This window comes from Manis javanica, chromosome 5, assembly GCF_040802235.1.
Source record: "Manis javanica isolate MJ-LG chromosome 5, MJ_LKY, whole genome shotgun sequence".
Taxonomy (NCBI): domain Eukaryota; kingdom Metazoa; phylum Chordata; class Mammalia; order Pholidota; family Manidae; genus Manis; species Manis javanica.
In genome coordinates, this window is record NC_133160.1 from 168,994,368 (window position 1) to 169,007,890 (window position 13,523).

The 13,523-nt window shown below is 55.2% G+C and overlaps 1 protein-coding gene across 2 annotated transcripts in view; it reads right to left on the reverse strand.

Moving 5' to 3' along the window:
• The window catches only part of JAKMIP1 (janus kinase and microtubule interacting protein 1), a 135,518-nt gene that overhangs the window by 1,918 nt on the left and 120,077 nt on the right, over positions 1–13,523 (reverse strand). For both annotated transcript variants that reach the window (XM_036991153.2, XM_036991147.2), the window contains 5 exons: positions 10,273–10,341; positions 9,061–9,138; positions 6,058–6,261; positions 2,793–2,858; positions 301–345 (listed from right to left, as the gene is read on the reverse strand). In XM_036991153.2, coding sequence (XP_036847048.2) covers positions 301–345; positions 2,793–2,858; positions 6,058–6,261; positions 9,061–9,138; positions 10,273–10,341 — 462 coding nt within the window. The remainder of the gene's footprint in view (positions 1–300; positions 346–2,792; positions 2,859–6,057; positions 6,262–9,060; positions 9,139–10,272; positions 10,342–13,523) is intronic.

The window sequence follows — 13,523 nt, forward strand, 5'->3', positions numbered from 1 at the left end:
AACTGAGGACAAAATGGAAAGAATCTTTGCCCTTTTCAAGATGAAATACAGTGGGAAGCAGCCAGGGCCCCACTGTCCTTTCACAGCGAGCTCTCCTGACCTGCTTCCCAGGGGTAGGACTTCCCAGGGACCCCAGGCTGCCCACGCCCCCAGCCCAATGGGCCAGAGAGCTGAGGAGTCAGCCGCCAGGCCGCCCTCCGCGGCCCCTTGTCGCTCAGGGAATGTCACATTAGCGTCGGGAAGACTGCTCCCTTTTTGGAAAATCACCACTTTTATCCATGAAAATGAAAGGATACCAACCTGAGTTCTTGGCTCACTGAAGTCATCAAGGCCACAGAATGAATGCTAGTGAGAAAAACAAAAAAAGGAACAGAAACTATAAAATAAGACCAAAAGAAAATGAGGGAAAAGAAAAGAAAGGAAAAAAAGATGTGAGATTATGTAGTATGGACAAGGACAGCATTTTACAAGAACTACAACCCCAGGTTCAGAAGGAGAAACAGGGAGTAAATGGGCTTCAGGAGCAGGCTGCACCCGGTCAGGGTGGGGTGTCCCTGTGCACTACCCAAACACCTCGTTAACTCAGATGGAGGGACTGACACCGTGCACCAGGGCTCCTTGGTGCTGAGATGAGGCCTTCTTGCAGCACTTTGGCAGGACGCCTTATAAGGAGAGGAGGGGCCCTCTGATCATGGCTGCTCCAGCAAGCGCTGTGCACACAAGGGTCACGGAGGCCCCACTCGGGGTCACAGGTTACCCCGTCCAGCCCGTTACACCTCCCCCTGCACCATCCCTGCCAGGACCTGCTCTCCCAAGAGAAGTCCCTGTTTAAAAATCTTCTGGACCATTTGATTAGTTTAAGAAAAACAAGCCCAAGAGTTGGGGGGAGGGGAGGGAGAAGGGATTTAAAGGAAGGAAAAATTATACAGGTCAGTTTGAAAGTAGATTTTGACATCATCTGAGACTCTGGAAAATAATTATCTTTTTTTTTTTATCCAAAACATGGTAATAACTTTTAATTTAAAAATTAAAATCCAAACGGACAGCAGCCAACTTTCAAACAAATTTTAGAATCATCGTAAGTCAGAGCTTAGAAGGGGCCTGTGCAATCACCCAGCTCTTCATTTCCCAAGTGGGAAAACAGGCCTGGGGGTTTGGGGGCGGAGGACTTGTGCAGACCACCCAGTGGGGTGCGGCAGGGAGGGGGTTGGCCAGGACAAAGCCCCCTGACAATGGCGCTGGAGTCGCTCTTCCAGCAGCACAGGCCGGCTGTGCCCGTGGCGGGGACATGCTGACGTGGGTGCACACATCTTTGGGTGTTTCTGGCCCTACAGGAGGCCATCTGCTCTGTGTGCCAGCCTCGGCAACTCCCTTCTGTGACAAAAGCAGATAGACCAATCCACACACGTTTTCTTTGAGGAAAGAGTGAAAAAGAGCCAGAAAGAGGATTCAGACATTTCTCTCCCGGACCAAGGGCATAGCCAGTGAGGTCTTCATGGGTGAGCCTCTCCCGTCTGATTTAGGAATCCACTGGGACCGGAATTCCCGCGGGGGCCGCCACGGATCTGGCTGGAACACCCGCCCCAAACCCCTGCCCTGGGGCCTCCAGCCGCGACTCTCTGCTGCCCCCCTGAGGACACTCCTGGAGGTGCAGGCCGGAGACACTGGGCTGCCGGTGGATTCAACCCGCCTGCGGGCGGGCTCCTGACACTGGTGTCGCATCTGAAGAGCTGGCCTGTCCCTTCGGGCTCACTGTGTTTGATTCCCTCCAGGACAGGCAGGGGCTGTCACCCTAGTTTTAGATAGTCCTGAAATCTGTCCTCGGGCGACTCCTGTGACTTTGTTCCTACTTTGTGGAATGGGCTGGCTTCCTCTCTCAGACACCTGACGCCCCCAAATGCGTCTTACCACTCTTCCCCGCAGTGGCTGCACACACAGGGGCTCGCCTCTGTGCACAGAATGCTTACTGTTTCTCTCTCTACTCGGCTGTTACTTGCCCACAAACATGTGATGCTGCCCTGCTCTCTAGCCAGAACTGTCTTGAATGAAGGCATGAATAAAAGCTGGTCCCTGTCCCCAAGCAGACATACGGGAGATGGTAAGTGCTGCGACAAAGATGGTGCACACAGGGTCCCAAGCAGGACTCACATGTCTTTGTCAGGATGTGGGCAGCAGGTTCCTGGAGACCCCAGCTATCCCTTCCAAGCTGTGGGATCAGGGACCATGTCTGACTCTATCTCAGGCTCAGTTTTCTCACCCCTAAAATGGAAATACCCTAGAAAGATAGATGGGGCTTGGTGTCAACCTGTGACAGGTCAGCCTGGCTTGCTTCTGGGAGGGAAGAGACTTCCAAGAACCCACAGTTTGGGGCATATAGGAGTCATTCAAGGTAAATGAGTCCATGGGAGATAACCAATGTCTGTGGCTAGTGTGTGTCGCCAGCCTAACCACAGTCTGACGTGACTTATCACTCCAAAAAAAGGGTCGCTTCATTTTTCCTAGTGAGGTAGTGTCAGAGGGCTTCAGCGGAAGGTCTTTTGTGAGGAAAAGGAGACATGCCCCCATGCCACCCCACAGACAGTTGGTCCCAAACTGTACTTTTCTTCCTTAGAGAAGTGCTTGAAGGAGCTACTTACTGCTGGGGGGCGGGGTGATGGGGATGGGGCAGGGAAGGGAGGGCTGGGGACGCAGCCTTGTCTTGGGGCATCAGAACACTGGCAGGAGGGAGAGAAGGTTTCGTGCTAACACCTCCTGGAAAGAAGCCCATGACGGGCCCGAGCCTGGCCACCTACCTTCTCCTCCAGTTCTTTCAGGTGGCGCTTCTGGGCCTCCAGCTTATCCTCCAGTTCTCGGATTCTCTGAAAACACAGTAGGTTATGTATCAGGACAAGTAACATTTCTAGATTCAAAACTTTACCTTTCATTTCCTACCATGGTGTAGCACATAAGCAATGAAGCATCTATATACTCAGTGGGCAGCTTGACTCACTTTTCTACATGCACCCAAGTCACGAGAGACAGCCTTTCTGTGCCTGGGAGGTGCCCTCAGACGCCCAGGACAACTCTGTCCTGACCGCTATCACCAAAGATCGATTTGCCTGCTCCTGAAATAGAATCACGCTCTTAAGACAGGATCTCTTTAAAATGTGAACATCCACCTGGACCAAGACATGGAGGCCCCTGTGCAGGCTCATGAAGCTCAGGGATTGGAAGAGGCACCAAAGGGTGTGCTTGTCCGAGATTTCACTGGGCCGTTGCTCATTCACCTGGTACTGCACCTGCCAAGTGCCCACTGGGGTGCCCACCGCCCTCAGTGGTTTCCCGATCCATGCCAGTCCTGCACAGCTGTCAACCAGGGGATCTGGCAAGTGTGGCCTTTCCAGTTTGCCATATGCCCCCTAGGACTTCATCACCCCTCAAGGGCTTGTCTCCCACAAAACTGCCCAGCCGGCTGCAGCCTTGCCAGGCCTGAGCATAGATGGAGACCTCACTCCCTGAGAGAACGCTGTCAGGCTGGAGGGCAGGCAGAAAGGTCAGCCCAAAGAAGCACACAGCCTCCACAGAGGCTGAAGCAGTCCTGGCGAAGCCTTCCGGGCATTCTGTTCTCAAACTTGGGTCTGTCACCCGGAGGGCTTGCTGAACACAGATTGCTGGGATCCTGCACTGCAGTTTCTGACTCAGCAAGTCTGAGAATTGAGCTTAAGTAGCTGCTTCCTGGGTGAGGTGGAGGCTGCTAGTCCAGGGACCCCACTTGGAGAACCACCACTGTGGGGACATTCACCTACTCTGCAAAAATAGCTCCATATGCCCAGGACGTCCAGGTGTCTGTAGTTCAAAGGGGATTCAGACAAAAGCATTAGACAAGTACTGGATAAATACAAATGTCATGGAGAAAACTAAGCAAGGTTAGGGAGGTCGTGGGGGTATTTTATGTGGGTGCTCAGGAAAGGTCACGCTTGAGCTGAGAGGTGAGGAGGGTGAGGGATTCGGCTGTGGGCTGGGGGAGCCCAGAGGAGGCGTGGAACCCAGCCTGAGGCCCACAGCGGTTTGCCAGAAGCGGAGGGAGAAGAATTCCAAGCAGCGGGAACAGTATGTGCAGGGACCCAGGGAGGAAGGTGAGCCAGGGCCAGAGCTGCTGTCTAAAATGCTACGCCCCGCTGGACGGCCACTGGACATCTTCTCCTTTGTCTTTAAAGCCTGGCTCAGCTGGCCCCACCAGCAGGACGCTTCCAGCCTCCCTCGGAAAGAGACCCCCCCATACTCCCTCAGCACTTGATGCATGCAGACAGAAGAGCCACAGCCACACGAGGTGGTCAGGATCTGTTGTGTGTCTGGGCCCCCCACCCATCTGGGGGGTGCCTCTGGGGACTTCCCCTAGTGATATGACCCTAACAGAGGTGGCTCGTGACAGCATCTGTGATTGTAAATGCCCCATGCCTGCATCCCCGCACCAAGATCTCTTTGATGGTAACTGGCCATAAGGCCCTCCTACCCCCCTCCCCCGCTCTGCATGTACTGCTCGGGACCAGGCCGCCCATCACTCTGCTCACTGTCACTGCAAATTCTAGGTCTCCATCCTCAGGGGCCTGACCTGCACCAGCAACATGCCCGCCCACCTGGGCTGCAGGGATTCCAAGCCCTCCCTTCCCCTCCCTCCACCCCACCATGTGCCCCTGTGTAAGCAACGTGGGCCCCTTCTTCTTCCCTCAGGACACGGGGCAGGGCTGAGCACCATCAGCTGGCCCTGCCAGTGGGTACAGACCCGCGGCTTCACCACTGTGTCCACCTTCCCCAACCCCCTGCTTTTGTCCAGAAGGGGCTGCGCCTTCCACATTACCTGCCAGGCCACACTCAGGGTCTCGCCCAGCCCTCTGCCATCAGACCCTCTCGGCGCTTCTCCCTTCTCTGCCCTGGTCTCCAGCCACTCTCCTGCCTGCTGTGCCCCCTGACACTCCAGCATAAACAGGAACCTCCCACGGTAACAAGACCTCTGCCTCCATCCTGCACAGGGCATGCGTGCATGCTCAAGACATGCTGCATCAGAGCCGGGCTGCTCGGGAGCAGGGAAGCAGGTGGCATGAGCACAGAGTGGGCAGCTCAGGGGTGGAGGCGGGAGCTCGGGCAGAGGGCCACCTTTCAGCCCAATGAAATCATGGGTGGAGAGTCCTTCATACCCTGACAGTTGCTCCCTCTCCCCTTCCTCATCTCCTTTCACTCAGAAGCCTGATGCAGCCTAGCTGTGCCCCCCACGCCCTCTCCTCCAATCCGCCGGGACGGTGCTTCCCAGGCTTCATCTCTCCCTGCTCCTCCTTGACATTCACACTCTCTGCCTTCAGTGAGGCCGCTCCCTCCTCGCTGGTGTGACTCCCGTCTGGTTTTGTGACCTTCAGGCACACAAATTAACCTTCCTGAACCTCAGTTTTCTCATCAGGGAAATGGACATCATAATCCCCAGCCCACAGGAGTACCTTGAGATAAAGAGTCTAAAACAGTGAGCGCCTGACACATGTCAGGGCATGCTGCCCCGTCCTTGCACTCATTATTTCTGGGACACCTGGGACCCCCAGCAGCACATGACATGCACAGGGGACACCAAACCTTGGAATACATTCAGGTTTGCAGAGTCAACTACTGATACAGCTTCCGGGTCCCACCCTCAAACGAACCGCATCACAAACTGACAGCCAAAAAGCAAACCATTCAGCAGGGCCTCCTGGTTTAAGAACTGGACTGTGGAGCTGAACGCAGATATGAGAGGAACACGGCTGAGAGGACCACTCGCCTTGGTTTGGGTGACTGCTTAGCAGGGCTGGGGACCCCGTTGTTTAAATGTGTGCTAGGGAAAGAGTTTGCCGTGCCTCCCTCCCCCTTGCTGCCAAGCACACCTGCCCTGTTACGAGGGCACAGTGAGAAGACTGCCCTCGCTGCACAGGAACTCGCTTTACCACCAGCTCCCCATAGAACGCACCTGGGACACCCACACTCCCGTCTGAGCTGTCTGAGCGCCCATGGGGGCTGGGGCGGGGGGAACGCGCCATGCCAGGCTGCTGCCCGTACCTGCTGGGCCTGCTGCAGCAGCTCCATGCGCTCCCGCAGGATCTGGCTGTCGAACTCCCGGCTCTGCCTCAGGATCTGCCTGCGCACCTTCTCCACGGCGGCCTGCAGGGCCTCCCGCTGGCCCTCGCTCAGCGCCTCGCTGGCCCTGCGCCCCGGCTCCTGCTGCAGCGCGTTGTACAGTGTGGCCTCGAGCTCCTGGATTTTCTGGGTGGCCCAAATCACACAGACAGGGGAAGGTCACAGAGGGTGGACAGTAGTGGCCAGGCGCTGCCCTTGGGGCAGGCAGTCAAGGGTCTTGGGCAGGGAGGGGAGGCATGCAGGGGCTCAGCAGAGCAGCCGGCAGCCTCGGGGGGCTGAGGAGACGTGTCTTACGCTATTCAGTCAAGATGCCTTACTCTGTACAAGAGGGGACAAGGGCAATAAGACAAAGTAATTTCAATCACCCCTTCGAATGTGCGATTCAGAAGAGGTTTGCTTCGATTGTGTTTTTAAATCTTTGGTCCAGATTTATTGTCCCCACCTTGGGAACAAACGTCCCTTTCATCATGGATGCCAGTGGGAAAATATGACTCCAACTGCACACATTTGTTTTTTAGCTGGAGTGAGGAATGTAGTTTAAACCCAAAGCAAATAGTGACAATGTCCTAATTGTCCCATCTCTGCTAAAAAAGTAAGACACCCTTTGTTAGCAAAGCAAATGAGAGGTCAGCTGCCAACTGGGGGCCTCTGTTTTCATCATTATTAGAGGAGGAGGTTTCATCTATACAGCAAGATGCTTGAACGTCATTACTGTAGGGGAGTGTGTAGGGATAAAGGAGAGAATCACCTCCTTTCCCACCTACCTCAATCCCCACTCAGAATCCCTTACTAAGGAACCTCAACTTCTCTTCCTAAGATGGTGTAGACCAATCATCGGTTTGGAAAGAAACTGTTAAGAAGAGGCGAGAGGTGGTTTGAGGCTGGCAGCAACATGGGTACACTCGGCAGCCTGCTCTTCCAGCCTTCACTTGCTTCAACACAGCCATCCTAACTCCCAAGAGGACTCACAGGCCCACCAGGCCAGGGCCAGTTCTGCCAACAGGCCTGGTCACATCCCCTCCAGACCCCAGCGTTGCCCCTGGGAATTAGCAGGTGGAAGCCTGGCCACTGGCACAGCCCAGCCCCACGTGGGCTCTGTGTGGAGTGGGAGCTGCCCACTTTCTGCGGGCTCAGCGGCTCCATTCCACAGCTGAGCTTCTAGGAAACCCGTATCTCCAGCCACCCTGCATCAGGCGATTCTGGAGAGCCCATCATGGACCTGCCCCATCTCAGCTGCCACTCAGCGTGATGCCAGAGGAACCCAGACCTACAGCTGGCACCCGCCATCCTGACTCCTGGCCAGGCACACGGCACTGCCATCCTCTTGGCACATTTTAATTTCCTGGCTGTTAGAGTCAGTCTAGTGTGGCATCAGAACTCCAGTCTGGTCGTGTGCCTGACGTTTCCCCTTGAGGCTTTGAAACATTCTTTGGGTATGCATGTAGCTTCTACATGGTGGCAGGGCTAGCACGCCCAGGACTCTTGACAGTTCCCCAAGGCCTGGCTGCAGGTGGTACTTAGACAACAGAGGATGGGCACCAAGCCTGCCGATGCACGCTGGGAAACAGCAGTCTTGCATGATGTTCCTTGAAAAGAGGGCCCCATGACCCAGTGAACTTGGCAAACTGCTATGTTCCTCCCAGGGTCTTAGCCCACCCTTCATCATATTAAGGACCCAAGAAGTCCTTTAGGATTCTCCTGTTATTCTATGGCAGCCCACCCCGCTTTGGGGTACCTATGGCATCTCCTGAAATCATGTCCCTCAGGGCTCTCTGGGAAGTGCTCAGGGAGGGCAGAGCTAAGGGACAGAAACAGTGTGTAGTGCCAGGGCAGGATGCTTGCAGGGGGACAGGGTCTGGACAGAATCAACGGTGACCAGAAATGGGAAAGGGCGAGAGCAGGATGAATACGTTTTCGTTTTCGAATTGCCCAAACCTGTTACAGCACTGTAAGCCCAGAAATAAGACCCAGGAGAGAAATGCCAGGTCCTGATGAAGCTCAGTCCATTCTAATTTCTACACCATCGGCTCCCGCCCTGCGGCATTCGAGCTTCAAAGCCGGAGTACCAAGGACCAAGGGTCTCAGTGAGGTGGACCAGCCTTCACGCCCAGAACCCCCGTCTACGCATGCCCAGGCTACCTGCTCTGTCTTCCTGGAGATGCTCACGGAAACAAGGGTTTGAAAGTTACTTTTCAGTTATTGACTCTGCATTTCTTAGGGACAAACCCATTTTGTAAAGAGATTTTTAATTGCAAACCATCGGGCAGATTTGCGCCAGATTTTGTAAATTACACTGCAAAGAGTGGCACTGAACTCTAAATTCTCTTTGCTGTGGGGACATTCTGGAATTGCCCGTGATCTCAGTATCTCAGTGCCAGAAGACATGGCCTTGAGGGTCCCCACAGCCATCTGACATGTGAACATGAACATCATCCCATTTTACATTAATCACCAGGAAGCCCAGAACGAATTTTGTGATCCATACACAATATTGCAAGGACCTCGCAACGAGTCACTTCTGTTCTGATGATTACCCAGCCTCCGCTCACCGCTTTACCTCTGCGTTCCTTTGTGGCTGTCTCTTCTTCCTATTTTACGAGAAAACTTGCTTTGGGGCTTTAAGCATAAATAAATATTTAAGTATAAACATACACATAAGAAAAAGCTGCTTTTCATTCATCTCAAATGAATACTGGAATTGAATAAGTGTGTCTAAAGAAACCATCAAGCTATTTTTGAAAATCATGATTGGTTTGGAAAAAGTGGCAGTTTCTCTGTACAGTCATTCCAGTCGCAACGTGGCGACGGCGTTCTGATCTCGCCCACCAGCTGGCAAGGACCCTCAAACGCGGGGTCAGCTGAAGGGAAAGCTGCCTCTCATGGTGAGTCTAAGAGTCAAGGTGTCCAACCCACTTCTGGCCCTACCAGGTAAGCCTGGTCGAGGGCTTGCTTCCTGTAGTCCAGCTCCTCCTCCAGGTAACCCTTCTGCCTGCTGAACAGGTCCTGGAAAAGAGAGGCACCACGGTCAAGACCAGCGCGAGGGCCTGTCCCAGCGCGGCTCCTCAGAGCTTACCTGCCCCCACCCCAGACAGAGACAGTCTCCCCCAGGTGGGGACTACCAGGTGCTCAGGTGAGCAGGGCGGTGGTGGGCTGCCCTGCCTGCTCCCTGCTTGAACCCCCTAGCAGGGGCTCCACAGGCCCAGGAACCGGGATCCTGTCCCAGCCAATGCAGGCTTCCCTCCTCTTGGGTGTCTGCGGTGAAGGGACACCCCCTCCAACCTGGCTCCTAAGCCCGGATGGCAGGAATCCTCCAGAATGCAAGTCTTTCTAGGACTCGTTTGAGGGTTCCAGGGTTAGTGCTCATCTGTTACAGCCACTTGATTTTAGAGAAAAGGAAACAGAGGGCCAGAGAGGACCAGTGTCTTGCCCTAGATGCCCCAGCTCACTGGTGACAGAGGTGAGACTGGGACCCGGACTTGGGATTCCAGGTCGGGGCTCTTTCCAGGCCATGCGCTGCTCCCGGCCTCATGCTCTTCCTTCTGTCCTTCCTTCTTCACCTCTCATTTCTACTTGGAAAACTCACCCCGTCTCTCGTGGGAAACCTTCTCTGACATTCCCAGTCTGTGTAAAACGGCCCCCGACATGCTCATAGCTTGGGAAAGGCTGTGTGCCTAGTGTCTCGTCTCTGCAGCCCAGTGAGGCAGAGACCGGAACCCCCTTTTATCAATGAGAAAACTAAGAACCGTGGGTCTCCCAAACTCTCACGGCCGTAAGGGGCAGGGTGAAGGTCCCGGCCCTGTCTGTGTGTCCCATCGCCAGCATGCCCGCCTTGTGTTCCCGTGAGCACAGTGCTCACAGGCCTGCGAGCTGGCTGCTCAGGGCAAGGACCCCGCTTGGGCATTACAGAGCCTCTAATCCTGGCATGACATCTGGGATGGCACAGGCTCCAAAAATACATATTGAGTGAATATCTGAGAGAGTGAAAAAGTAAGTGAATGGATGGTAATTTCCCAGAACAAATGTGAAATTGACAAATGCATGCAAATCAACCCACACAGCAATAGAAGCAAAGCCTTCCTAGGAGGCCAGTTATCTGGGCCCCTTCCATCCTCCTCCCTCCCAGGGGCCAAGTCTTACCTTTTCCTTCTCAAGATCCAGCATCTTCTGCGTCAGGGCTGCTTCGGTTCCCTCTATTTGCTTCAGCCACTGGAAAACAGCAGGGACAGGGGCCAGCCAATGAGAACCAGCTCCCGCTGGAGGCCTTCCCCAAGCCGAGTGTGCAGGGGATCGTCTCCTAGACACTCCCCTAGCCCTGACAGGGTCCCCGTCATATCCTAGGGTAGTCCTCCAACTGGAATTTTAGTCTGTACAGAGGTTTTGGCTTTGACGGGCATTTGCTCAGTGATCAACCTGGTCTCAGATGCGCACGAATGTGAGTGCATGTGGATGGGTGTGCGTGGGGGGTGCCTAGGCCAGCCCGTATGCAAGTGAGGAGGCAGTGTGTGCATGGGGTGGGAGCCTGATTCAGTGTGCGGCCAGCACCAGTGTGTGTGCAGCTGGGTGGGTGGTGTCACTGAGGCCTGTGCTACCAAGTGCTGTGATGGCGGCTTCACACCTGGGCCCTCATCTGGCCCTCCCATGCCCACCCCCTGGCGTAGGCAGCACCCACTCTGCAGGCAGACATGGGAGGTATAGTGAAGCCACCGATCCAAGGGCACACCGGTGGGCAGCAGGACTTTGGACCGAGCCCCTGCTGCCCTGTGGAGTGCGGGCTGGGAGAGCTGAGAGCCTGGGCACAGGTCACCGGGCCTCCGCCTCTTCCGGGATCTGGGACTGAGTAAGCAGGTGGTGGCAGCTGTGGGGATGTAGCTGTGACTTTGCAAGAAGCCGAAGAGCCAGCAGGCAATCCGTACAACAGGGTGGCTAGGCCAGTGGGGGTGTCCACAGACCGGAGGGCATCGGGTTTGACAACGTGCATGAACGTGCATGTCCAGCACTGCAGATGACCCCCTGCCTGGTGCACCACGCCCTGGCCCTTAGCTGCCCCAAGCCCCCCACCTCCTGCCTCCCTGCCAGCTGCGGCTCCTCACCCTCGCCTGCCTCTGGAACCCTGGTGCCCTCAGGGCCCCGCCCTCAGCCTGCCCCTTTGGCCCCCACTCCCCTCAGGCTCCTGCCACCCCTCCAGCCTCCAGCCAGATGCACAACCCCCCCACTCATCTCCCCTCTGACCCTCACTAGCCTCCCCGTCCCTCCGTCAGGAAGGAGCCCCATTCCCCAAAATCAGAGAGCCAGGAGCCACATGCTCCTGCTTCCCCATCACACCCCATACAGAGGGTCCTCCTCCTCCCATTTCAAAGCCCACCCTTCACACTCCATCACCCTGACCCAGCGCAGCCCCTTCTCAGCCTCCAGGCTCACGTACTCAGGAGCTTTCCTGCTCCTGCTCCAAGCCTCAAGGAAATCCCATTGCCCCAAGAGCCTGCTGGCTGACAAGCCAAGTCTTCCTTCGCTGCAGAGCCTCTGAATATGCTGCTCTCTGCCTAGGCTCTCACTAGCTCTCCCATCCCCAGCCACGGCCCCAGGCCTTTACCAAGCTAACTAAGACCTAGCCACCCTTTTGGCCAAGTTAGCCACCACCTCCAGGAAGCCTGCCCTGCTTCCTGAGCCCATGGCCCAGGGGCCCTATGTGGATCCCCACGTCCACGTGTGAATGCCTGCCACAGCACTCACCTGATGGATCACTGTTGTCTGCTTCTTCCCACAGAAGCCCCCAAAAGTGGGGACCACATTGACATGTTCTGTTAAATTTCCTTACTCGGCACAGGGCCTGGCACAAAGCAGGTGCCTAGCAAACATTTGCTGAAGGGAAGCAGACATGAGGGTGTGGAGTTTGGAGGGGCATGTGCCAGCTCCACAGAGGGGACAAGACTGGGTAAAGCCCTGACCTCAGAAGCTCCCAGCATCACAGTCAGCTTGGCCCCTGAGAGGGGCCCACAGAGCCGCAGCAGAGGCAGGTAGCAGTGGGGCCTCTCCTGAGACGCTGCTGATAGGGCGTGCAGCATCTTAGAAATAGGTGAGCACACTTTTGACAGGGAATGAAAAATATTTCATTTTCAATATCCCAGTGCAAGCAGTCATAAAATGAATAAAGTGAGAATGGAAGACAAAATCCAATTCTGAATCATAACAAGTTGCCCTTAGAATAGGTTTTGTTGAACATGGTGTCCAGTTCTTTCTTATTGTTAAAAAAATTTTTCATCACATATAATGTATGTGAAGCAGAAACTTGACAAGTCCTTTTCAGCAACTGGGAGAGAGAGTAACATGAGGACGGAAGTGCAGACCGTTGAGCACCCCGGGCACGTGGGGTCACAGATTCCACGTTAAAGATGCTGGCCAGGCATCTAGTGGGCCTCAGCCCAGGAGTGAGACCCTGGCCGCCCATGGTTCTCTGGCACCCTCAGGAGGCGGCAGGGATGCCTGCCTTCTCCCAGACCTTCAGGAAGGGAGCCAGCCGACGGGGCAGCAGAGGACTCTCTGTGGGGAGCCAGTCTTTGCCCACAGGTGCAGGGCTGTGATGCCCAGAGCTGCCCTCTCTCCTCTAAGACCCAACTGTCCCTCCAGAGAAGGGCCCCAAGGCCTCGACTCCAGACGGATTGTCAGAAAGCTTCACTGTGGCCTCAAGCCTAACCCTCTTTCTCCAAACTGTTGTTACCAGTGAGAACACAGATTTTTTTAAACTTCCATCTTTCTGATTGCCTTTGAACTATTTCTCAGTTGGCTTTGAACTTGAGGGAGACTCACAAAGAAGAGATGTGCCCCGTGACCTGCAAACCCTCCTATGTCCTACATTCACGCTTCTCTGTTCAGCATGTGTGGTGTGCGGGGGGAGCGAGACACGACCCCGGCTTTGGGCTCGGCTGGCTGGGGAGCTGGCAGGGCTGGAATGGCTTGTTTGCCAGAAGCTTCAAGGCGGACCAGGGCTTCCCCAGGTGGGGATGGGAGGAAGGCCGGCACCCAGGGAGAGAAGCCGTGGGCAGCAAGGTCATCTGGGAGCATCAGGTGCCCTCCCTAATTAGCCTGAGCTGCTCTTCATTTACATGCTATGAAAGCGGCTTTGTGCCTCCAGATAGAAAACTGCAACTGACCTTGTCTGCCCAGGTACCAGTACTAAACTGCAGCTTCAAAACATGAGATGCATTTGGTTGGGAGGGGGCTGACTGAGGCCACAGCTTTTCTCCAATGTCTGTCAGCTCCAGAGCGACCAACCTGGTCCTATGTACTGAGGAATGTCCGTTCCAGCACTGAATTTCCCACATACAGGAAACCCCTGGCCCCAGGCCTTAGCATTTAGGGTGTAGAGCATGGCGCCAGGCCAACCAGCTTGG